The 26,748-nt window shown below is 39.8% G+C and overlaps 1 protein-coding gene across 3 annotated transcripts in view; it reads right to left on the reverse strand.

Annotated features, from left to right (window-relative positions):
- Positions 1 to 697: 697 nt before the first annotated feature.
- LOC131079962 (uncharacterized) overlaps positions 698 to 26,748 on the reverse strand; it is a 66,499-nt gene continuing 40,448 nt past the window's right edge. For 2 of the 3 annotated variants that reach the window (XM_058017999.2, XM_058017998.2), the window contains 2 exons: positions 2,278 to 2,507; positions 698 to 2,142 (listed from right to left, as the gene is read on the reverse strand). In XM_058017999.2, the coding sequence (XP_057873982.2) occupies positions 1,917 to 2,142; positions 2,278 to 2,507 (456 nt within the window). In that variant the 3' untranslated portion in view covers positions 698 to 1,916. Of the gene's footprint in view, positions 2,143 to 2,277; positions 2,508 to 11,932; positions 12,297 to 26,748 lie in introns of those variants that run through there. The other variant, XM_058018000.2, reaches the window with a different exon arrangement.

A 26,748-nucleotide genomic window follows, 5' to 3' on the forward strand; every position in this document is an offset into this window, starting at 1 on the left:
TACCGTATCACTGAGAGCGATGAAATTCAAAACTTTTTGATACTTCTTGGCTTGTGCTGTTGAGAAAATTATGTGATAAATGCAGAATTCATGAGTAATATTTACATCATAGGGATATAAGATATTATCAAAAAATAATATGTTACTATTGTTAAGTAGACTAGTTGATTATATGCTCGGAAAATTTTTTAACTGACAACCTTTTGTAATAACCGATATTCCTTGTATATTTATGACCTACAAGCATTAATAAATAATGCTCTTTATGCTCTAACATCTGCGATAATTTTTCCTAAAGAAAGCCTCTTACCATAACTTTATTAGTTTGTAATAATTTTGGACTTGTGCCATTATTATTGTGAATCTGTATTGTTCTTCTAGGGCAAATATACAGATAGACCACTGTTAGTTCAATTTCCATATATAACTCCAAGCATGATTCCAAATACACAAAGTTATTGTGAACTTTCCTTCACAAACGTAAATTCTTTTAAAGCAATTTAATTTCAAGAAACAGATGAGAACTAATTTTTTTATGTTTTTGGTATGCTGTACCAAGGTTCTTGAAACAGAAGGATTTGAATCGCTCATTGTTGAGCACAAGTTTCACCTGGTCAGCATAAAGTAATAACAGATTTAAATCCTCCTGTTTCAAGAATAATGGATATCAAAAGAGCCTTGAAAAGGTGAAGACTAATAAAAGAAAAAATAAGAGATTCACTAATTTTATTTTATTTTTAAAGCCTTTGCTTTCAGGCATCTCCCCTGGGAAGGGTATAGTTCAAAATCAGGATATGATAATCACAATTAGATCAATGGACCAAAAAAAATTCTACCGACCAATAATTACAACACCTGTTTACTGAAACTAGTCCATATTGATTGTGCATAATATAAAAATAGTACCTCATAGATTGAAGGAATTAGAGACTGCAGCACTCATCTCTGTTCAAAAATATACCCATCAACTCTGACCTTTCTGAGTTGCGGAAAAGTAGTCCACACTAGTCAATTATCTGGTCCTGTTCATCAAGAAATCTGAACATTTTACCGCTTAATGCCTTCTACATGCATGGTGCCAGGGATGCGATCTTGGAGCACTCTTACTTTAGATGAAGAAGATCTTAATATCAATAAGAAATATTACATTCATCTTATTGACTTGTAGAAGATGCCAAAGCTATCTAGAAGTCCAGTAACAAATTATTTGACACAAGTGACTAAGGGACCATCCTTCCTTTCATCTGTCATGGCTTTCTGACCCCTGCAGTTAGTCTTTGACTCATGCAGACATGTTTTCCAATATGGTCAATGTGAAACTGTAAACATGATTCTCCAGAACATATTCGATCATTTATACAGGAACCTGAAAGCTCAAAATATCTAAACGTTAAGCCTTCAAGTCACGAGGCAGTAACTATGAGATTATATTTTATATTTTCTTGGGGCTTTGCAAAGCTAGTATTATGTAAACATTTCTGTATCTCATAAATATAAGGGACCGGGCATTTTCAACCAATCGCTGTAAAGCAAAGCTGAGCCCCTCACTACAAATAAATTGCTTGAAGCTGTACTGCGATGTTACTACACAAATTAAGTCAGTGATAAATCATAATAGTGAGATAAAGTACGAATGTTATACTACTTGAGGTGTCCAAAGTATCAGGAAGTTGATGGGAAAAAAAATCTCTCGAAATTTTTTATTTTGTTTTCTGAAACAGGAAACTTCAACAGCTTGATCTCGATTGAGAGACACCTTGGTGTTCTGATTCTAACAGCCCAGTTTGAAGAAAAGACTGACAGAAAAAGCTTAAGGCTGTGAACAGTACTCTCACCAGAGAGTACAAATATATTGCATGCAGCGAAGTTGGGATTGTTTCTCTGTGATAAGTAACTCACTGGCTTCAAGATGCTATTTAAAATGGAGAGGCATCATCAAAAGTGTAAACAGGAATTTGCCACTCCTTCATATTCTTTTTTGGATCATCTGTGAGACTTAGGTCTGTGGGCTCTTCTTTAAATGTCTTGATTAATGTCCTGGCACCAACCAAGACTAAACGTTCCAGCATGAAAAGGTGATAGTTATTTTGCACAACAGGCTCCAAAATATTAGTAAAATTTGAAGAATATGCAAGTCTGTACCTGAAACAAGAAAGAAAATAAGAGACCTTCAGTTCGGTTTCACTTCATATGCCTGGCGAGAGAACTGAACTCATCAAATAAATACAGTAGCCTACAGATCAAGCATTTAGTGCATGCTGGCTTTAGATAACCTACTTCACGGAAAGTGATGAGAAAAACCCAGGGGTTCTCTCATTTGATGCAATAAAAATAGTACGCCCTTCAGGAATCCATTTTTCAATTCGACGAAGGATTGCTTCTGGATGAGTATCCCTGTCAAGATGAGGATGAAGTGTCCTATTCACACCAAGCCTGTCTTTCCTAATTTTAATCTTATCACCTCTCCGTACATGCATGGCATCATAATCTCCAAGGATATTTCTTATCTGCAATCATAAACACAGCTTTGATAATCCAGATAATCACATGATAGACTCAGTCATCTATGTCTGGGCTGTGAAGGTAGTGAGCCTAAATCTGGTCAGTATCTCATTGACATATATATATTTGGTGCAAATTTTTTTGAGGAAATTCTTTGAAATCTCATTATATGCACAAACTAACGAAAGAGAAATAATATTGGAAGAAGCCATCTCCTGCAAAACCATCCAATTTGAAGAACCCAATGATAAAACCCAATCTGCATTTGCAATAAGATGAATATGTAACAATTAAAACTGTAACATTAATGATTTTATTATTGAATATATTTTATAAATTAATTTTCTTCAACATCATTGTAAAGGTTCCAAAACAACATCACTATGTATATTCAATATAAATAAAAATATATTTGAACAAAAATCAATTCTCAATTTTTTAACCGAGTTCTACAATATCTGTTGGTGCAAGTATTGTTTAAGTGTAAACTGAAAGATTCCCAAATAGAGATAATAGTGTTGTGACATTTTCACACATCGCCCCAATTGCAAATGGGGACCCCCTCTTTTCGCTGAATAAACCAAGTCTTTTGCAGTCTGTGTCATCTCCCGACCATAAGGAATGAGTTGTAAGGTCTTGTCAGTCTAGTTTTGATCTTTGAAAATAATGAAATGACTAAGTAGGGAATGAATTCTTGAGGAATATATAGCCTAGACAGGATATAGTCTTAATATTGTCATCAAATTAAGAATTAGGGTTTTGATGTATTGAGAAATGCATTGTGCTTATTGCTCTATCCTTCAAACTTTGCATTTTGCTAACTATGAACTTGATTGATACTTGTAATTCACACAACGTTTTCTTGTCCTTTTTAGGTACATTGCCAGGAGCAAGACTTTGGATGCTGAGAAGAGGACATCGTTGAGTGGATGATATCATTGTCCAAGGAAGAGATTGCAATGATAAAACAAAGAATGCACAGGCAGAGGAATGGAATGATGGATATTTGGCTAAGTGTCCAGATAACCCTGAGAGCTGATATGAATAAATGAACGAGAAATAGCCAAAATTTGGCTAATTCTAGAAAAGTTCCTCCCTGGGGGTGAAAATGAGCTCCAGATCAAGGAATTTGGTGTTTGATGATATAATGACTTGGAATGATGAAAAATGATAAAAGGGGAGCATGGACAAAGTCTATCCAAAGGGAGTCAGCATGGAAGACTTCAGTGTCGCAACGAAAAATATTTCCAAGTCAGAAATTGCTAGTGGCAAAGGATAAATCAAAATGAAAAGGCAAATTTTGGCAAAGGCAAGGAAAATTCCTCCTTACCCATTAATTTGCACTCAAGAGTAGGAATCCCTCACCATGGAGGATTTGCGCCATCACCATGAAATTCCTCCACCCCTAACTTGCGCCCAAGGAGGCAATTCAATACATCAACACGATTTTGTCCCCAAGGACAAAATTCTCCTGAGGGTCTTGTTGTGACCTAATCACACATCACCCCATCCCAGATAGGGACCCCCCACCTTTTAGGCCCTTTTGGTCGTTTGGTCTTGGTTTTTGGTGGGTTTTGTTGGCAGTCTCATCAGTCTCTCGGTTTTGTGAGTGTTTGGGGATCATTTTGATTTTGTCTGCTTTTCATTTGAGCAAATTTGGTTAAGTCTAGGACTCGTTTCGTCAATTTTAGGGTTTCTACCTTTAGTCCTAGATTTTAGGGGTTTATGTTAGGGTTTTGAAGAAACTAAACATACAACTGGAATCAAGACCCTTCAAGGAACCTCCAAGTAAAATTTGAGCCAAAACAGAGCAACTTTCTATTTTTATAAAGTTCCTATTTTTTAGGGATTTTACTAAGTCCCGGAATGTCGTCATTTTGCCAAAAATCAAACTTTCTATTTTTAGTAAGTTTCTATTTATAGTAAGTCATTCATGTGTCCTATCTAGGGATCTAACGTTGACGTTTTAAAGGTTTCTATTTTTGGAAAGTTTGTTCTAACAAGACCGTTCAAGCAAGGTGACAAAGATCAAGCATTCGCGACTACTTCTAATTCTGGAAAGTCAGAAAGCAGACAAGGAGTCAGAAAATGGTTAAGTGCTGGAAGCCCATTCCTGAAGTGGAAAGCTCAAGAAATTCATCTAAGTCTGGGAAATCACCCCAAATTCTTATATGGTGGCTTGATCCGGAGGAGGCTCAAAATCCATCCAAGTCCGGAAGAAGCATGAAATGTTGGATTCCTCCTTCACAGTAAAATCCACCCCAAGCCAAGGACTGGCGCCAAAATGAAGCATGCAAGGAGAGATTGAAAATTGCAAGAATCCATACCCAGGGTGAAATAGCGCCATGAAATGGAATTGGGTGCTAAAGTCGATATGCCTTGGAATTCACAAAAACTCATAAATTCCTCCTCTAAGGAGGAATTCTGCCCAAACACTCAGTCGGGCGCCAAAATGGAAATGTCATGGAGGAAGGATAAAATTAGAAATTCCTCCTTCGATGCAAATTAGTGCCCAAGATGAATAGAAGGTGCCAAATTGGAGGGTGCTTGGAAGGAAAGAAAAAATGTTGAATTCCATGACTTAGGTGAGATTGCGCCCTAGGAGAAAAGAGGGCGCTAAAGGGAGGTGATGAAGGAAAGCTAGAGAAGTGCATGAATCCTCCACCAATGCCAAACACTGCCCAGCACTTAGGTAGGGCACTAAAAGTGAAGTATCATGGATAAGGGAGAAAGTTGTGAATTCCCTCTCCTAGGTGAAATAGTGCCCAAGATGAATGGAAGGTGCCAAAATGAAATGTGCAAGGAGAATTGAAAAATTTGTGAACTCCTTGCCTTAGGTAAAAAAGCGCCTAAGGCATGAAGAAGGCGCCAGGCTTAGGTAGTCATGGAAAATGTGAAACGCATGAAATTTTCTTCCCAAGTGGAATCCACGCCTATGCACAGAGATGTGCTCCTAAATGATTAAGACATGGAAAATGATCAAATTCCAAGACATAGAGAATTCCATGTTTAAAGATTGAAAGTCTAGGGTTCAAGGAGGAATGAAAAGTTAAAAATCCCCTCGGGGAATTTTTTGAATTTTCTATTTTTAGACACTGAATCTTATCAAAATGTGGAAAATTTTATAGATTCGGAATTTCTCTATCCAATGAACCTGGCTCCTAAGTTTTAGGAGGATCCCTAAAAAATAGGGGATGTTGAGAAGGGCGTGAAAATTCCTTCAAAAGCAAAAGACGACAAGTTAGAATGAAAATCAAGCGAATCTTAAAGAATCTTTCAATTTCCCTCCGAAATTTGAAAGAGTGGAAGTTAATGAGTTGGCGAAGGGAATCTTCCAAGTATGACGCATAACTTAGTGCATTAAATGAAACTTCTAAATTCGACCTCACTCACAAGGGAAGTTTCTTTTGCATGGCGTAGTGATTGGGAAAGTATGACGCATCATAAATTCAATTGCTAAATTGATGCCTCCTAACTTAGTAGTATGATTTGAAGGATTCTATATAAGCATGGAGAGGCATTTCATTTCTCACGTGCAGGATTCAAGAGAAGTGAAGAGAGATCATACTTGGTCTTTTTTTCATCATTTCCAGGGTGCTTTTCAGGATGGCGGAATCAAGCAAGGCAGCTACCCTCTCCGGGCAAGTATTGATCAAGGCAAAGATGAAAGGTTTCCTTCCTCGTTCCCAGATGAATTCCAGATGGGAGGAAATCAGCGATACAAATTTGGGCAGATTCAATCTGGCTGCATTCAAGATCAGAATGTTCGGGACAACAGGGCATAGTCCATCACCAACAGCTGTCAAAATTGTCAAGAGCGGAATTGTTGTGGCAGCTAGTTTTCCTCCTACTATTCAGTGTCCAGACTTGATTCTGTAGTGTGTAGAGCATTATAATCCGGAGCGGAAGACAATTTCAACATCAGATGGCAAGCTACTGGCGACATTGACCCCAGAGTCAATTGGTGAGGCTTTCGGAATTCTTTCACACTATTCCATGACGTACAGGACCAGCAACGGAGCTAAAGCAATATATGAAGCAAGTCCTGCCAGGTGTGCTGACTTGATTAATAAACAGTGGTTGTTGAAGCCTAGGATGCATGCCTCCAAGATGCCAAAGACTCTATCTTTAAGTTCAAGCAGGAGTATGTGGACCTGATAAAGATGCTGAGCAGAGTAATGGGGTGTTCACATTCTGTGAACTTTGAAACATGGATGTTCTTCTACATAGACAAGATCATGAATGCAAGTGGGTTAGTTGACTGGGCCAGATTGATTAGTCATTACTTGCACGAACAGCTGAAAAACTTAAAAGAAAGAAAGTCTCAGTCCTTCTTCATGAGCTCCTATCTAATCTATATGCTTGCACGAAGGGGAGGATTTGATGGTCTGCCAGCAAGTGGAATCATGGGTTGCGGACCAGCATAGCTGAAAGTGCATGAGTGTTATCCCCAGCTGCATCTTCACAATGTTAGTTCTTACAGGTTGGCGAATGACACCTTCACTATGTACTTGACACGGCTTATGCAGAAGAAGTTGCACGTAAGGGTGTCTCCGCAAGCAAGTGCCTTGGTCCAAAAGTATGGAGCCACATTCTTACAATTTCCTAAATTCACCTATATCAGGACGCAAGGATTTTCATTCCAATCATACAAGTTGCCGAGGTATCCATCAGACAAGCTCAAATTGTTGGAGCTCATGAGAGAGTTAACAGCTTACGATCAATTACAGAAGAAGAAGATGCAATCAATTGAGTTCTCAATTGTCCTAGGTGACTTCATGGAAATATGCCCAGGTTTGGAGTCCACTGAGAGTGCAGCAGGGGAGTTGGCATTCTATCACCTACCATTTTATACATCCAGGGCCCAGTATGATCCTTACCGCCAAATCAAGAAGGTTGCTGGCGTGAAATTCATACACAAATTTCACTTAGAAGATTATTGGGCAGGTGTCGAGGATGACCTTGAGGTCCGGAAGAAATGCATTCCAAATTGCCCCTTGACACCATTGGGATAAGTGAAATTTACCAGGTGTCGGATCAGGTGAAGGAGGATGCAGATTTAGTGCAACTTGAATTTGAGAAAGTAAAAGATCAGCCCATTCAGTTGCCAGATTGGGCAAAGCTCGAAATTGATGATTTGAATGTCCTGGCTAGACCAGTGCTGAAATTCACTAGGCACTAGATTGACCGGCAGATAAGGAAGTTGGCGGAAGGAAATGTTCATTTGGCATATCAGCTAATGGGAAGTCTAGATTCCCACAGTGAAACAGCCGAAGGCTCTTCACAGGCCCAGGCAGGAGGGGAAGTCTAGATTGATAAAGGGAAAAATGCCCCGAAGAGACCAAGGACGACAAGGAAGAAGGATATTCACCAGGAAGTTCCACAGGAGGTTCAACAAAAAGTCCAACAGGAAGAACCTCCACAAAAGAGAGCAAGGATAGAGAGGAAGCATTCATCGACGAGTTCCTCAAGTGTACAGGAAGTTGAGATGTTTGCACATCCAGCAAGTCCACCTCCAGAAAACACTTCGGCACCAGATATACTCAACATTAACGCTTCGCATGGACACAATCAGCCAAGAAGTCGGAGACAAGAAAGTCCCCCACACCAAGAAGAGACTCGTCACGATAGCTTCATGGAAGTCATCCTTGGCGAAATGGAAGAAGAATCACAGGAGCAGGAACACGTGGAAGTTCATAGTCACTTCATTCCCGCTCCAAATTGGTTGATAGGAAAACTGAGGAGGGAACCAGAAAAAGAAATTGATCCAGCCCAAGAATTAGAAGAATTGTTGAAAAAGATGGAGCAGCCAGCAGAAAGGAAGGCTCCTCGGAAATTTTCCAATGTTGTTAGGGATGAGTCTGGATCCTGGACCCTGCACATTGCTGAACCTGCAGTGGATAAAGACAGGAACGAAATCAAGCAAGAAGATTATGTTATCAAACCGACTGATCTTGGTCATGCTTCCACAAGTCAAGTAATGGGAGACTTTGAAGAATCCTCCTTAGCCGTAAAGGAAAAGATGTTGAAATCAAAGGCAAAGTGTAAGAGGCTAAGGTTAGATAATAGAGCCCTATGCGAGTACATTAGAAGTTTTAAAAGGCCAAACGGGGAGGTAGGGCCTTCATCCATTCCTCCTTCCCTTCCTAAGGAAGTTGTTGATGATACGGAAGTAATTAGAGCAATGGCACAAAATTCAAGGGAATGGATAGAAGATGTTTACAAGCTTCATTCAAAGTTTGTGGCCCTTCTGAGCAGATTGGAGATAGCAGAAGGATTGTGGGAAGATGTGCATGTATACCAGGACTTAATCATTCTGTGGCTCTGACAAAGATTCCAAGGCAAATTCTAATTGATGGGAAAGTAATTCAGGAGAATGAAGCTTATGACTTTCCCCAATGGTTCTACGTCGTTTGCTCAGGAAAGAACACCTTCGATAAATTCAGCATAGAGTCCTTAACTTTGAAAGATTCAATCAGAGGGGTGCAGGAGGAAATCATCGGTGCAATTGAGGCACTATCTGTAAGGAAACTCAATGACAGTGGAATAACAGTGAACTCCCTGAAATCTCAGTTGCACAAGTTCTTTTTCATGGGTTCATTCCCCAAGGAAAATTTTGCAAATGTTTCTTCATTTTCCAGTATAATGAAGAAGACACAGGAAATCATGATGGAATGGGAAAGCTTCTTTCCCAAGAGCAAGGAAGAAATTGCCTTGATGGAGTTCGATATTGAAAATGTGCCAAGTGTCTTCATCGGAGAGCTAGAAGCAGTCGTCAACAAATTCATTGCATATGCCACAAATGAACGAGATAATGGTCGTCCATTCTTGGACAGGAATCTTTTAGTTGAATAGTGGTGGCATGTTTATTGCTGGGGTATTTTTTTGACTAAGTGGTGGTCCGGTCAATGCATGTTGAATCCATGAAGAGTCTTCTTGCATGCGGCTGCCTTATTTATGATTCTATGATAGATTCTTCGTGCATGCCGTCGTCGCATGAAGAATGATGGGCATTTATTTCTTGCATGGGGATGTTTTGGGCATGTTCAATGTAATGGGGTCCATTTAATGCACTAGTGGGCGCCATTTTGGGCTCGTGGAATAATTGTATATGGGCTTTATGGAGTATTTATTGCCAATTCCCACCTTATTGCATCTTGAGTGGGGAATCTTCTAGGGTGAAACCCTAATTAGGGTTTGCATGGCCTGAGGCCTATATAAAGGGGTGACCCCCCTCATTTGCAAAGAGAGGAGAGATTGTTATCTGAGATTGTTGCATCAGGATTGTTGAAGTAGCCAACTTAATACATTGTTTGATTTTGATGGTGTATTCTTGTTCTATTTTAGCAATCTGCATGGTCTTGCTCTCTTCATAGATTAGATTTGCTTACATGTTAGGAGAACAGGATTTGATAGGATTACTTGTTGCAGAATCCGAGCTCATACTTTTGGTGTGCAGTTGATTGTTGCATACTATGCAAAGTTAGCTTGAGCCTTTTGTTATGTGTGTACGCTTAACTTCGATTATCAATGAAGATTGTTCGATTCGATGGTCCACATTGGTGATTTGAAAAACCTCTACACACCCTTTGATTTTGCATGAGTGATCTCATCTCTTGTTCTTAGGATTAGATTAGCTTTAGCATAGTTCTCTCTACCCTACTCTCATTTACTTTCAGCATATTTCGAAAAATCCAAAAAATACAAAATTAGGGCTTTCATTGCAAATCATTCATATAGAAATCCTTGAACTTGCATGAGTTTATTATCCTCTTCAATTGAACATACGTAAGGCCCCTTGGGTTAACAGAAAACCCATCAATCAACTGAGTCATGTCCACGCACTGGAGGAACCTTGGAGTTAGCCATTTGAACTTTTTGTGCAATCTTAGCATACGGACTAATTTTGATCAAGAGAGAGTAAGGTGACCGTTGGTAACTTTATTCTGTGTTCGACATTGTCATAAAAAACATGTCAACGGGTCTTATTTGCACTCAAGGAGGCAGTTTGTGGCAGTGTCAAGTTTCTCTCCCAGTGACAACATTCTTCCCCAGCCTCTAATTTGCACTCTGAAAGTCAGTACAAGGTAGGAAGCAAGAATTTCTTCCAAGGCGAGGAAATCTTTTAAGGGGCCTACTAGTGAAGTTTGAGTGTTTTTTCATGAACCTACTATTTTTAGTAAGTTTCATTGTGGCCCCGATTGGCCTAATCTTGAGTTTGAAAAAACTTACTATTTTTAGCAATGTCTATTTTTAGTTTCACTATGTCCTCGTTTGCCCTAATTTTGTATTTGGAAGAACTTACTATTTTCAGTAAGTCTATTTTCAAGTCTATCCTTGGCGATAGGTAAGCACTGACTGTAGAAAGATCTAGAGCATTCCAAATGTGAAAAGTGAATGAAGCAACCTGATGGTCGAATTTTGGCTAAGTAAAAGAATTCTCCTTCAAAATCAAAATCACCAAGGAACTATTCTTGGGCGCAAATCCCAAGAGGAGGATTAATCCTTTTATCCAAAAATCCTCCTCTGGGTCTCAAATGTGCCAGGAATCTATCCCTAGGCACAAATCACATGAAGAGGAGGAATTGTCCTTTAATCCAAAAATCCTCCTTCAGATCTCAAATGCGCCAGGAATGACTCCTTGGGTGCAAATCACATGAAGAGGAATTGTCCTTTTACCCAAAAATCCTCCTCCAGATCTCAAATGCACCAAGAATGACTCCTTGGGTGCAAATCACATGAAGAGGAGGAATTGTCCTTTTATCCAAAAACCCTCCTCCAGGTCTAAAATGCGCTCAAGTCTTAGCAGGGCATGAAAAATGGTTGAGTATTAAAAAATAACCCTTTCCCCCTCCAAGTGCGCTCAACCATCTGGAAAGGCATGAAAACCTCAAAATTTGGCTAAGGCATTAAAAATTCCTTCCCCAAGCTCCAAATGCGCCCATCTCCGGAAAGGGAGGAAATGATGAAATTTGATCAAGTGTTGGAAAATTCCTCCTCTCCCTCTAGAATGCGCCCACCTCTCAAAGGACATGGAATGTTGGAAATTTGGCTAAGGCATACAAAAATCCTTCCACCTATCTCATATGCACCCAAGGTGGAGAAATGACATGAAGCATGGAATTTAATCTAGGTTTTTGGTTCAAGTTTGGGCACCAGTTCTGGTTCGAAGAACCGGTACGTCCAGTACGGCAAAATTTTAAAAAGGGGTTTGGGTTCGTTAGTACAAAAACATATATATATATATATATGCAGCTTATAAGCATGAATTAAGATTAGATGTCAGAAAGCATCATATAAACAACAAAACCAACATAAACTTGTAATCATAGCATCATGATCAACCATAATAGCATCATATACATCAAGTTTAGTATCAAAATGACAAAATATATAAGTATCATTGTTTCAACTTTCAACAATTTAAAGTTTAATCATCAAATGGATTCTCTAATTCATCATCCTCATTCTCCTCCTCATCATTGACATTGACATTAGATGAACCAATGCCACTTGCACTTGCGAGTACTCGCACTATAAGTTTGCTCGCTATCCGAGTCATCAAATGCAACAAGCTAAGAAACGGAAGCATCCAAATCAGTATGCTCTAGCTCTGTATCCCACATCTTTATTTCCCCTTGCTTGTAGTCATGTTGCTTGTGTGAAAGAAGACGTAGGTTGGAATGCACATATACTACATTCTCCGCTCTTTTTGATAGCAACCTATTGTGCTTTACTGAGTGGATGAAAGAGTATGCGCTCCAATTTCTTTCTGAAGCAGATGAACTAGCAACCTATGAAGGCAAAGTAAACAATTAAAGTTACACATTTATAAAAATTAAAATTAAAAATTACTAGCAACCTATGAAGACAAAGTAAAGTATAAATAAACTTGTGATAAATTTTAATTAATTAAACTTGTGATAAAACTTTGACAGCGAGGGGTTGTAGGTTTTGGAAGCATGTGCCATGGAAGTACCACCAACTATGAGCATCCTTTTTGGATCTATGACGAAGAGCATCAACACTTAGACCATTTCCATTTGCAAATTCTATGAACTCATTTGTAACAATATCTTGCAAATCATCATCAAGATAGAGTCTAAGGAATGTTGCTAGTTCTAGATCTCTCCATGGTGGAATCCTTCCTGGTTTATCAAGAAATTGATTGCTATAGGTACTTTGGTGTCAAGGCATAGGCAAGAAGATGCAAAGGAGTGGTCATCTTATTCCACCTTTCTACAACAATTGCTTCCACTTGTTTGAAGAATTTCTCCTCGAGGTCATTCTCTCTTGCATTTATAATGCACTTCATTTTTTCAAACATTGAGTCAATGCCATCATAAATCTCACCAATGCAAGGCCTATCCATGTCGGTATAGCGAATCATGCTCATAACGGGCTCAATGAAACTAAGGAGATATGTCACAAGATCCCACCATGACTCATTCAATATCCATTCCCTAATTTTTGCTGCCCTCTAACTGCTACTCTACTTCCATATAGTCTAATTTGTGTTGATTACCATATTGCAAAGTGCCACTTTCACAAGTCGTCTCAAGACGATTGTGTTTGATGCCAAACAGGTCTCAACAACCTATAACACAAATTAATGCCAAAATGATTAAAACATAAAGCCAAACTTTAAAGAAGAATACACAATATAGCTTACACAATGATATTATGAACATTGAAAATTAAAAAAATCAGAAAATGTAAAATTAAATTACTATTTCACTTACCTTCAATAGCTCCAAATTCGAAAAGGATCTAAAAATCCCTTGAGACATGTGGTGGTTTGTGATGAACATCTGGATGTCCTCAGCCTCTGCATACACATCTTTGATCCATTTATTTTTATTCCCAATCTTTTGTAGCATAAGATTGAGTGAATGGACCACACAAGGTGTCCAAAAGATGTGATCATAGCGTTCCTCAACCAACAAACCAGCAGCTCTACAATTTTTTGTGTTGTCTGTTATGACTTGGACAACATTGTGGGGTCCCAATAACTCCATGGCGGAGATGAGAATATCTGCTATAAATTGGCCATCTTTTACTTGGCCCTCACAATCCACAACTTTCAAAAACATTGCCCCTTTAGGGGACACCGCTATGGCATTGATCAAAGGACGATTTTTAGAACCTTTCCACCCTTCTGAACAATTGATACACTTGTCTCAGCCCATGAATCCCTTATAGGTTTCAATGCATCTTCAACCCCCTTCACCTCTTTTTCCAATAAGGTTCCACGTACCTTCTCATAACCTAGGCCCTTATACCCTCTTGGAGCTTCATTAACACTTCTCAACATTTGCTTCCAATATGATAAGCGAACAACATTGAAAGCCAACCCATTTGCATATATGCACCTTGCTACATCTTGGTTGGCAATGTCTCGACACTCATTTTGAAATGTGGTTTCTAAAGGCCCCTTTATTCTTTCGCGTGTCAAGGATGCCTCACTTTGAGGTTTAGCTGTGGAAAAGAAGGGGTGGTTTTCTACTACAACATTGGGATTAGATGGGGGTTGCATTACCCCCCTTTTTTGGGGGTGTGGTTTGATTCAATCTGCGGGCTTCCCTCTCTTTTGCTGCCTCATGCACCCTAATATATTTCATCACAATCTCATTTGGTATAGGTTTACCCTCTTTTCCAAGGCATTTTTTGATGCCTCTTCCTAGTATTCCACACAAATGGCCTGCCACCCGAAAATATGAACTATTACGTTCAACACCACATCCTTGGCATCTCCAATGGAATCCCCCACCTCCTAGAAGCGGTTTATAATGTCAACATACTTCCATAGGGGAGAATTTGGATCATTTCTTTGTTTTGAGATTGATTGTTCATTTGTGCCAATGGAGGAAGAGGTAGATGCCATTCTAGTTCCTATGGCAAGAAATAATATGAACAAATTCAAAACAAAAACAAAATAATGAAAAACAATTAATGTTTCATGTTTGACAATTTGTGAAACAAAAATAGTTGAAAAAATTGTTCAAAAACCTACCTCTTTCGGCCAATGGGAGCTTGCAAATGTGTGGAAATGATGCTGCAACACTTGTTGAAGTTTCAAAAATCATTCTTCAACTCCTATTTGGTTTTGGAAGCAAAACTTTGTTCACCCTTTCTTCAACCTACTAGCAAAAACTTTTGTTTGCAACACAAATGAGGAGAAATGAGCAAAGATTATATTTTAAAACTCACTTTTAGGGTTTTATTTTCATTTTTTAAGTGGCACAATTAAACAAATAAATAAATTTTGCAAATAAAATGGCATTTTTTGGCCGAGGCCGCCCAGGTTTGACCTAGGTCCGCCCAAATCTGTCCTGGCATGAACCACGCCTGTGGAACACGAACCCTATCCGGACCAAGATCAGGGGGCCAGGAGGGCGAACCCGATAACTTAGAATTTAATGCTTAAGATAATGTCTTTGATAAAGTATGCCATTTGGCAAGTCAAAGGGTGAAAAGGGAACATCAAAGATTCATCTCCCCAATTCAAGGGCATCATTACAAGGAAGTTTGAAAAGCATAAAGGAATTCCAATTCCAAAGAATGCCAATTCAAAGACCTCAAGATTCAAGCAAGTACAGATGAGAAGAATTTAAAACCATCTTGAATTTCCTTCAAAAGTCCAAGATCCTAGTCAGGAAAGAACAAGGAGGAAGAATTCTAGTTCTCGACGTTCAAGGAAGACATTCAAAGTTACTGAGATCCAATTCAAGTATGAAAGACTTCAAGAATGACAGAGTCGTCAACAAGGAAAGATATTCCAAGAAGGTGAATTCCCAAGCAAGTACAAGAAAGGAAGAAAATGATCAAGGAAGGATAATTTCAAAAGAGTTGATCAAAGTTCGAACCTTGGTCTAGATGATGCAATTTGGGAATATACTCCATCACAATTATTCAAAATGAAATATTCTTCACAATGAGTTATCGGATCCATATGGCGTCCAACATATTGAGGTGGCACTCGTCACCTTCTCTAGCCAATCAAATGTCTCCCAACCGTCACGACCAGATTCATTACATTTTCCACCAAGGAAAGGGATGGTGGGCACCCTATTTTGGGCAATGGGCTATTAAATGCTTAGTGGGCATGCTATTAATTGCCAAACCCACTACCTTGCACCAAAAAGGTTATTTTTGGTCAAACCCTAATTAGAGTTTGCATGGTGTAATCTTGGCCCTTGATTTCAAATCAATCTTAGCCATTCATTTGTGGGAGGAGCTCTATAAAAGGCCCTAACTTCTCATTTGTAACTCATTAGAAGCAGAGAGCTCTTGCTCCTTAGAGTAGAAGAAGAAGACAGTGTTCTAAGACTTGGACAAATAAAATTTGATTTCATTGAAGATATGGTGGATCCATGTTTATTTCAACTTGTTGCATGGTGTTCTTCCAATTTCTCAATTGTTAGATTAAGTACTTTGGCTTTAATGGAGAATGTGATGGTGTTTGATAAATTTTCATGGCTCATACTTTTTGCATCTTATTGATTATAAGTTCCAGTGTAAAGTTAGTCTACGCCTTTTAAGTTTTATATGGATGCTTAACTTCAATCATTGAATGTGCATTGTTCATTATGATGGTGTTCATTATGATGGTGTTCATTATTTGCATAACCCTTGGAAGATTGCACCTGTTCTTGAGGAGTTGTAGTTGATCTTGGTGAAGCATAACTTGGTTTATTTGGAATTCGTCCATTAGAGCACTATCCATTGATATCATTGTCCTTAGGAGTAGAATAGATTCTCTAAACCTTTCCCCTTTTTACTTTCAGTATGTTTCTAGTTCATTCGAACAGAGAGGCATCACGAAATTGCAATATCTGATGATCAAGTTCCAGCCACAACAAAGAAGTGAAAGAATGATCCAAACGTAAGTCCCTTTGTGTTACTAGCATATTACATCACGCCAAACGAGCTCATATCCAACATAATGTCATATGTTCGCATTAGGAACCTTGGAGTCGCCTCTATGATCTTCGTAATCTTAGCATATGAGGGGTCGTTGCTCAAGAGAGGATAGAGTGTCCTTTGGAAACATTATTTTGTGTTGGTGTGGCCACAAAACACCCATCAACAAATAGGAAAAACAATAATATCTCCCCAATTACTCCTTTTGAATTTCACATTTGACAACATTCAATTCCTAATTATTTGAAAATCCCATACCACTGCTATGCATATACAAATAAACCGAGAATTAATATATACTAAAAATTACTTTAGAACAATATGCATTCGCCCTCTTATTTATCAACAATAATACACATGCACGAATGATAATAGATATATGCGATAAAGATAGTATTAATGTTCAACATTTGTAATTTAGCTAACATTAATATATTCATCATCCAATTACTATACCCAAACTTGTTCAATCAGCTTTATGAGAGATTAGGAAAAATGAATGGTACCACTCCAGAAGATGATGGCACTTCACCAACCCCAAACACTATTCAAGAAACACCCACGAAACTCAAAACTGAACGGCAGCCACAACAATCTTCCAATCCCCTGGCTTTGTAATGATCTCCTTAACATTAATCCAGCCTGTCTCCTGTATATTGATTTGCCAATGTAAACCAAGCTCCCGTCACACAAGCCTTTTCTTATGACTTACAATAATATTTGCAATATTAATCAAAGACATCACATATGGTATCGATGTGTGCCAATCTTTATATAGTTTCGGCCCCAAATAGGGATTCACCGTGATCTCAAACTTTAGGAATAATACCCTTCCTCAAACATTATCGAGCCCGCAGTATCAACCAAGGTATTGACCATAGTAATAATCACCAATTGAAGACTTTATTATACCCAAAGGGACCCACCAATATTATACCGCTGTGGTATAGTTCTAAGAATTAAGCCTTCTTTATGTAAATCGGCTATATTCACTAATCTCCGCATTACTCATCAAGTCACAGGCTTAGAATATCAAGCCGCCACTATTTTACAACAACAATTGCAATGCTCAGAATGTAATGTCTTTATTTTCAGATTGATATAGATTACCTCAAGTCACACACCTTTAGTGATGATTGAAAATATAATCACCTTCCTTTCATATATTTCTGCAAATAACAACCAAACTCTATATCTACAAATATCCTTATTACTATAACTTATCTAGAAATTTGTCTCTAACAGAGACTTCACAAATTTGCCCAACTGTGAAATCTGTCATGAATCCACCTCTCAGAAGAACCACGTTTTCATCCAGCCCTTCTCTCGAACTCCTGAAGGTTTTCGTCTCCAAAAATCACAAGTCGTTTATCAAATTCAAGCATGCTTTCCTTCCTTCATCCATCCTCCTTATAAAGAACTTGTTGACGTGTCTAAAGTTGCATTGCGGCAAACTCTATCCTCTCTTGAAATAAGGAAATCCCTAATGTTGATTCTCACGTTTGATCAAAGGGGACAACCTCAAGGTTTTGTTTGTCAAGTCTTGACTGCGGGATTACCCAGTGGTTTGATGTGTTTTGCTGGAAACACAAGGGGACTTACGGTGATATGAATAATTGTTGGATGAGTTCCCTAGGACTTTAATAGTCTTGCTTATCGAATGGTTTAAGTTGGGTTGATACTGTTTTCAGCAAGACTGCGGATTCTCTTGGTAAAAAAAAGGAAAAAGAGGGATAGAGAGAGAGAGGTATAGAAAATATAAAGTTTAACTAAGATAGCAGATTCAATAAACAGACAAACACCTCCAAATAACTAGATTAAGCATTACCAACCATTTAAGCACAATATTTGCATCAATCTAGTGCGATCTTCAAGGGAAAATTGAATTTTCATGCTATTAAATACAACATCAGAACTTTGACATTCATTCAATGAGCATTCAATAACCGAACTAAGCATATGAAAGGTTCAGATTAACCATGTAGAAGGAAAGACAATCAGCCATTCCCTAACGGTATGAACAGCAAAGACTCTATCAGATGTTTACTTAGAAAATGCTATACAAAGGAAAGAAACATAACTGAAAATTCTAAATTAATGAAGAAGGAGACCATGCACTCACAGGGAAACTTGAAACAGTCTTAACTTTGCATTAAATCCTGTAAATTTCGCCAGAGCTTCAACAACAATCCATGAACTTCTTACAAAATGAGGGAAAACCAGTCCCTTAAATAGGCTTCAAAAATGGATGAATAGCCAAGATCTAATCTAAACAAGAGGCCCAGATTCATCCTTACAAAAGAGTACCCATACCCATAAATGGAAGGTAAATATCAGCAACTACCCCAAAGGGAGTAATAACTACCCAAAAAGGTAATTAAAACTTATCCAAAATAAATCAAAAAGGCACATACATAAAGTTTACATTTAGTTGACTTGGAAGTCAAATATGACCCTTTGGCCAAAAAGTGCACTTATCAAAATAAAAAGGAAAAAAGCACTTTAGGAGAGCACTTTTTCCTTTTCAGCTTCACATCCTTTTTCCAGGAATTCATCCTCGCCGTGCAAATATTCTTGCCAAAGGTCCCAACCTGCGGTACATTCCTCACGAACATATTCCTGGAACCTGAGGCACAATTGGAATAACAAACTGAATGGAGGCATAGGAGGATGACGAATTTTATACTGCATGCCTTCAAGGTATTGGTCTACGTGCTTCAAACCATCTTTCCAGCTAGAACGATTACGCTCGAAGCACAACATGTCTGAATGGAATTGACCAACAAAACTCAAGTCCCTAGCGGAATAGGTGATCCAATCCGTCCCTAGTCTTTCCTCCCAGTCCGGCTGTATCACTTCATCGGACAGGTCATTTTACCATCCCGAGACCATTGATTGGAGGATCGTCTTGCCGAGTTCTTGCATGGTGTTCAGAATTGTCTCACATGCATCGTGTTCTTTATCAATGATTTCTCTTGTGTCATTCTTCATGGTGATAGTCTAGTACCATTCTTTGAAAATGTCGATATCATGGGGGTGCAGGATGTCGGAGAGTGTGGGGATCTGTGCCTAGGTCCAAAAGAGAGCTCGTACGAGGGGAAGAGTTGTGGCAGCCACTTCATGAATTCTGAGGGATTCCCTTTTTACCTCCAATAGTCTGACCAGGGTGGTCTCTCGATGGTGGGCCATTTCTTTTACTTCTTCAAGGATTCGTTCTCCCCTCCCTTTGATGCCTTGTATCCATTCTCTGACGGCCCTTGCAGTATCTTGTACTCCTTCAAATTCTGTCATGGTCCTCTGTGACAGTGTCGTGGGGGGAATGTGGGATTCGAAAGCATTGTGTAATGGTCTCAGGAGTTGATCGATGTATCCCTTGGCCTGCTCAGCATGAGCTCGATACATGTTCTTTTCAGTTGTTATTTCTTCAAGTTGCTTGAGTATGTTCTGCACTGAATCTTTGAATTCCTCCTTTTCCTGCTCCTTAGTGGCTCGTCCGATGGGGACAGTCGTGATGATGTAATCTACCAGTGTAATTTGATATGTTGGCTTGTCTATAGGCGGGGTGGCAATGTGAAGAGTACGGTTCCTTTGCTCATCTTTGGTTATTCTGGAATATGCCTTGGGCTTTTTCTTCCCCTTGGCTTTAACTTGATCTATACGTGAGAAGATGTCCTCCAAATCAATGGGTGGCTTTGTGGCGGCCTTGCGCTGGGCTCGGGCAATTAACCATTCTTGAGGTACAGTCTGGGTTGATGCTATGGTTGAGTTTGCACTCTGTTCTTTGATGTTTTCTGTCGTCTCACCACAAATTTGCAACTGCTTCGTTATAGGAGGAGTAGAGGAGGTGCCGAGTTCTTTGCTTGCAGCCGAGTTTTCCCCCACTTCACTGAACAATTGCCCGGTGCCTTTGTGTGATGGTTGCTCTTCAGTATTTTCGAGCTCGCGGGTCTCCTCTGCCTTTTGCTCTCCTTCAACAATGGAGTCATCCTTGGTAGTGTTATGGAGCAGCAATTCATGGCGGCTCTGTTGGGTGGGTTCATGTACTTCGATCCCCTGATTGGATGGAATCTCTCCTTCCTCAATTTGGTTACCCGGCTCGGCTGACTCAATTACTCTTAGCTCAGCGTCCAGCATGTCGGGTGCGGGAGGACCATCAGCTCCAAATGCACGATGTCACTCTGGGAAGGCGGAGCAGGTATATAATCCAATTCTACTACATCATCGGACGAACTAGGGTCCTTTGATGATGAAGTGACCTCTGGTCTCCTAATGGGAATCTTTTCCCTTCTTGTTCTTTTAGATGTCCGAGTTCCTCTGCTAGCCTTAGCCTTCTTTCTTTTCTCAGGTTTTTCAATTTCTTCCTTAGGTGCACTGGAAGTTCCCTCATCTCCGGAGGACTGAGAATCAAGGTTACCCATTAAGTGGTAGGTGAACTAGACTCCTTCATGAATTAGCCGCTCAATCTACTAATGCAACCATTGGTCAGTATATCTTCCTGGGGCTGCCATGACTGCCTCAAAATCAGTGATCGGGTCCTGTGACCAATCAACGCCTGGCAAAAGATGCCTTACTGCCTCAAATTCTCGAACTTGCAGGCAATTTGCTGAATCTGTGAGTTGATCTGGGACCCGGTGATATTCATAGAGTCGTATTTGCTACACACTCAGCCTTGAATATTCACACCTTCGGACCTCATAGTCATCAGAGCAGTTTTTCCAATAATCTTCAACTGATTCTTTTGCTCTGTACCGCCTGCCATAGGCTCTCTTCGCCAGATTGTCGTGATCGAAGCATTTCCTTGGAAAATGCTCCTATAGGCCATAGGAGGCTAGCTCCGCAAAGGATTCCTCTGCCTGAGATGGGGTCTTTAGATGGACATCCTGGTTGCCTATAATCATGGGGAATGCAAATCCAGCTAGATTCTTGTCCCTGAGTAAGCTGCCTGCCGGACCTAACTGCCTTGCGACCTCCATGAGAACTATCTTGTCGGTTGGGTACCGTGGAAGCCGGAGAAGGGCACCGTCAAAGCCAGCTATCCGGATGTAGGAGAACCTTGGGAACTGGACGAACCAGGCCCTGTATCTCTGTACTAGAGTAGTAGCTTGCTCTAAGAGCCTTATGTATAATCCTCCCTACATTAGCCTGACCAGGCGCATTGTGAAGGCGTCATTGACACGCTCATATTGACCAACTGCATAGGTTGGGCTGTTCTTTTCTCTTTGGGCTATATCCTGATAATGCAGCTATGGGTAACAATCATACACTTTTACCTGACCAGGCCCATTCCCAATTTCACCTTCATTATTAAACCTGGCAGTGGCTAGTTCTTGGCGAACATGTAGACCAAATAGGAGGTCATAGTGAAGTATTTCTTTGTCTCAAGTTCTATCAGCTGAGTGTGGATGTTGTCGCTTATGATCTGGGCCTAGTCAAACTTGGATTTCCCAGCGAAGACCTGCTCTGCGAAGTAAAACATCCATTCTTCAAAGTAATTGGATTGGGGAAGTCCCATGATCCTACTGAGCAATGTGACCATGTCCCCATGCTCATTGTGAAAGTCGCTTCTAGGGGTCTTTTTCCCAATCCTGACGCTGGGGGATCTCCTTTCCTTGTACCACTCTTCATTCATTAGTGTTTTGCACTGGCGGGATTCATATCATACACCCCCTGTGCTTCGTCCATAGTTGTTGCTATAGGGTTGTTTGGGAAGGGAATGTCAAATGCGTCGCCAATGGCCTCAGGAGTGAAGTTAGCGAGGGTCATGTTCTCGAGGAGCACCAATCTGGAACCTGGCTGGTAATGTCGGGCAGCTTCTACTACTAACTCATAGTTTTGCACTGCTAGAGGAAATCCCGCCGCTTGGGCGATGCCACTTTCCATCATCTGTCTACGTCTGTCATAGGCATTAGGGGAGAAGACTCGATTTCTGAAATCTTGGATATCAATATGGCCCAGGTCAGTATCACCGACACTGCTCCAGACACTCTGAACTTTTGACTCCCTCAGTCCCCCCCTTTGATACTAATACTTCATCCTTTCGACTTTGCAATGGATATCTAATTTGGATGCTCACGATGTCTCGGCTGTAGCAGGCGTCTTTGATGATTCTACCGCCAATTTAGGCATTTATCCTGCATAGCCGGACGCAGATTACGAGGCGATAAAAAGGAAGTAGAGCAGGTTAGATAAAGGATATGCCAGCATTCAAGGATCAATTCAGAAATCGAATTGAAAGAACAGCATGATTTTGTTAGCTAAAAGCTTGATTGATTTAAACATAAGTATTTATGAAGCTTTTCGATTGCGAATTTATACTTAGGCATTAATTTCAAAATGGACAAAGCCTGAGAAATTTTCCTAAGTCTGAAAATGCATTTTCTGGTTAATTCCGAGACTCTGTTTTCAGTTGCCTTGCATGACGTCTTACAAACGGAAAAAGATGCGATTTGAAGACTTTAAGCATTTTAATCAATTTTTGCACAGACATCCATCCAATTTGAAAATATTTCAGACGATTGAGAGAGGTAAAGCACACTTACCTGGTGAAAATGAATGGCGAGAAATTGCACGATTTGCCTTGCAAGAACGAATTCCCAATTTTGAATGGGAGAGTCTGCAATTTTTGAATTTTAACGGTTAACTTCTTTATTCAATTTTTTTTTTTTTTTTTGCGCCTATGGTTTGAAAAGGACCTGCAGTTTTACTTTTTGAATTTGAATTTGAGACTTAGCGATTTTAATTACCTTGGCAATATGAGCGAATTGCTTTGGCGACTCTTTACTACTCTCTACAAAGTATAAGAACCTCTTGACTTTCAATGCTTCAAAGAAGAGTTACGGTAGCACCTTTAAATGGCGAATTTGGGAGAATGAAGCGCCTTTGCAAGTTTATAATCTCTAGAAATTGCAGTCTCAACCCCACGCAAGGCTTCGGCGATGGAGAATGGGGTCGGCGGCACACACTTACTGCGCGACAGGCTTATTAGCGCGGACCTTGGCAAACTTCGGGGTTTTCTTTTACCTTCAAGCTTTGCCCTTCATGTGATTTACCACGCACTTCGCGATTTTCGACGGTCGAAGCAGCTCTGCAAGGGTTTTGCGAGCCCCTTCTTCACGCGATTTACCACGCACTTACCCTCGAATGGCGAATTTCAGAATTTAGAAGGGTTTTGAAAACTTCATTATCCGCATTTTCTCCTTTGACGTGATTTTCGGAGGAATGGGGATTTTTAGAATTTTAAACACTTCACATTTTACCCTTAGTCATGCGAAGTTTGGCGCTTAGGTGTGGTTTGCTAAACTTCGGCATTTTCTTTTATAACGCAATGGGAATTTTGAAAACTGCGGCACTTTGACCCCCTTTGTCAACTTCGCAACCTCTGAAGAAATCGCGATTTTCGGGAGTTGGGCGTGGTTTGCTAAACTTTGGACCTTTCGACAATTTTGTCAACTTCAGTGACTTCTAGTGTTTTGCCAATTTTCGAACCTTTTTATCGTTTTGCCAACTTTCAAATTTTTCTGGCATTTTGGCTTTAAGGTCCGAAATTCACCCCTTTTGGGCATTTTGGCAACTTTTTAATTTTCTGGCATTTTGGCCCAAAGGTCCGAAATTTGCCCCTTTTGGGCATTTTGAAAATTTTCTAATTTTTAACACTTCGGCTTGAAGGTCCGAATTTCGCCCCTCTTGGGCATTTTGGCAAGTTTGGCACCTTGAGGCACTTTAAAGATTTCACCCTTCTTTTGCCTTTCAGCTGGCAAGAATCGCCATTCATACAAATCTCGCAAACTTGTAAAACCAAACGTCATGTAATCTCTCTCATTATTCTTATGCTAAAATCGGCGACTTTGGGTCCTCATGCGACCTTCAAACGCGCTGTCCCTTGCTTGGCGAGCTTCGCCAGCCTCTATCATCACACGCCCATTCAAGGCGATTTTACAAGCTTGAACAATCTCTTGGAATTCGTGCCCGAGGGCTTGACTAAGCTAATGGAATCGCCAGCTCCTTCATCCAACATCATCATCTCACGAACTGATCGCGGGCTCACTCGAAAGGACGCGAGACACTCTGCGCGGAACTCAACAGGGCGAAGACGAAAAAGGGCCCTCAAAGAAGGGGGATCCTGTCAGCGACAAGTAGCATGTACAACGCACAACAGAACTCCAAGAAGCTTTTAGAACATTAAGCCAACTTGGCCGACTAAAATATTAATCATATTTTGGAGAACTTTATTTAATTAAATTAATTAATATTAAGTCAACATTGGATATTTTATTTATTTATTGACAACCTAATAAAAATCAATTTAATTTATTGTCACCTTTCAAATTGGGGACATGACATAAACTTGGTTTATCATGCCCCATTGAAATGCCAGTTTTTTGTAATCCATGGGAAAATTGCTTCTGAACCCAATGAGTTACTCTGTTGTGGTATCCATCGGATCCATGTTAATATATAGGCCCATGTTGAGGTGCCATTGGTATATGAGATTTGAGACCAACCTCTACTTTTGTTTGAGGCCAGCAAATATCATCTATATGCCCTGAGAGGTATAGCCCTCATTTTATATAAAATTTGTAATACAGATTTGACTCGTTATTTTCATCCTTATGGGAGGTAGTTTTGGTACCATACATATTGTGTGTTATATTGTGTCCTGTTGCTTGAATCTTCTTTAGCTTATTCAATCCTACACTATAATTCTACATGGTATCATACCCTGGGACAGATACCTAAGATATTGATACTTGTTCTTGCAAGGTGCATGGTGGTTTGGTGATCACTTTAAAGTTGTCTCAGATATGTTGCCTCTAAGTCTATGTTGTAACTTTTATTTCTTGCTTGGGCTTGCATCTGGGCTTTTGAAGGAGTTCAGGGGGAATCCAATTTTCTTCCCCTTTTGAAATCAGCCAGTATGTTTGAAGCTGGTTATTGAAGCTTATGTGAAGACCTTAAGATGCTAACAACAAACCTCAACTCTTTAATTTGAGATACAACCAAATTAAATCCTTTCAACAGAACCATCAGATTTTGAACATATGGCAAACCTCTTTTGACTTTATTTTACTTCTTGTTCCCTCAAAAACACTGGTTAGGATATATTTTTAACAACTTGAAAAATTCTTCCTGTTGGCCTCAAAAGATCCATCAAAGTTTTCTCTCTTTTCTGAATTTAGAATTTCAGCTTTGGAGGGAATACATGTCTGGGAAATCTCTCCGGCAAAGCAGGACCAGTGTGACAGTAGTAGAGTGCCACTAGCGCAGGAGCAACAGAGTACAGTAAGTGGAATGGCACCAACACACATGTAATGCTGCTAGAATAAGCAATGCTCTGATGGTGGATCAGTGGCAGCAGGCCATTTAACACAGATGTGGACCACCTTGGTGGTATTTCTGCCAATAGTGCAATGGTTGGATGTAGGCAATTTAAAACAATAGTTAGGATCTATTTTTAACAACTTGAAAAATTCTTCCCTTTGGCCCCAAAAGTCTCTTTTCTGAATTTAGAATTTCAACTTTGGAGAGAGTACATGTCATAGGAAATCTCTGTGGTAGAGCAGGAACAGTTTGACAGTAGTAGAGTGCCACTAGCACAGTAAGTGGAATGGCACCAACCTACATGTAATGCTGCTGGAATAAGCAATACTCTAATGGTGGATCAGTGGCAACAGGCCATTCAACAGAGTTGTGCACCACTTTGATGGTATTGCTGCCAGTAGTGCAATGGTTGGATGCTTGTCTTAAAGTGGGAGGCTTCTGCCTCATTTTCATATGGAGAACCCACTCTACTTTGTGACATTGGCACTGAGGTGGCATTTGGCCAGTGTATGGCAGATTTGTGTGCCGTAAGGTTGATTTGCAACTGGTACATGGCAGAATCTGTTTGGCCTAAAAACGTTAAACAATTTTTGCAATAGGGCGATGTGTGAACACCTCACAACAGGTCCATTGCAGATTATGGCAGATTTGTGTGCAGTAAGGTTGATTTGCAAACGGTACATGGCAGAATCTGTTTGGCCTAAAAACTTTAAATTTTTCGCTTTCTAGGATTAGCCCTTTTTGCTCAGTTCTAGGTTGTCTTAGAATCCTTGCTATTAATCTTTGCATTGAAAGGATAAAATTTCTTTAGTAGCCAGAGAATTCATCAATTCAGGTGGAAAGGGATTGAATGAGGAGTCTTCCCTAGGGTCATGTCCCTTGCTGGAGCAAACTTGCCTTAAACACGTCCTTGGCCTCAAGATTAGAGCGAATTCCGTCCTTGAGCCTTCTTGAAGGGTAAAAGTTAACATGTTTCGTGAAGATATGTGATCATGATCTAGTTGA

This window comes from Cryptomeria japonica, chromosome 10 (genome assembly GCF_030272615.1).
Source record: "Cryptomeria japonica chromosome 10, Sugi_1.0, whole genome shotgun sequence".
NCBI classification, from domain to species: domain Eukaryota; kingdom Viridiplantae; phylum Streptophyta; class Pinopsida; order Cupressales; family Cupressaceae; genus Cryptomeria; species Cryptomeria japonica.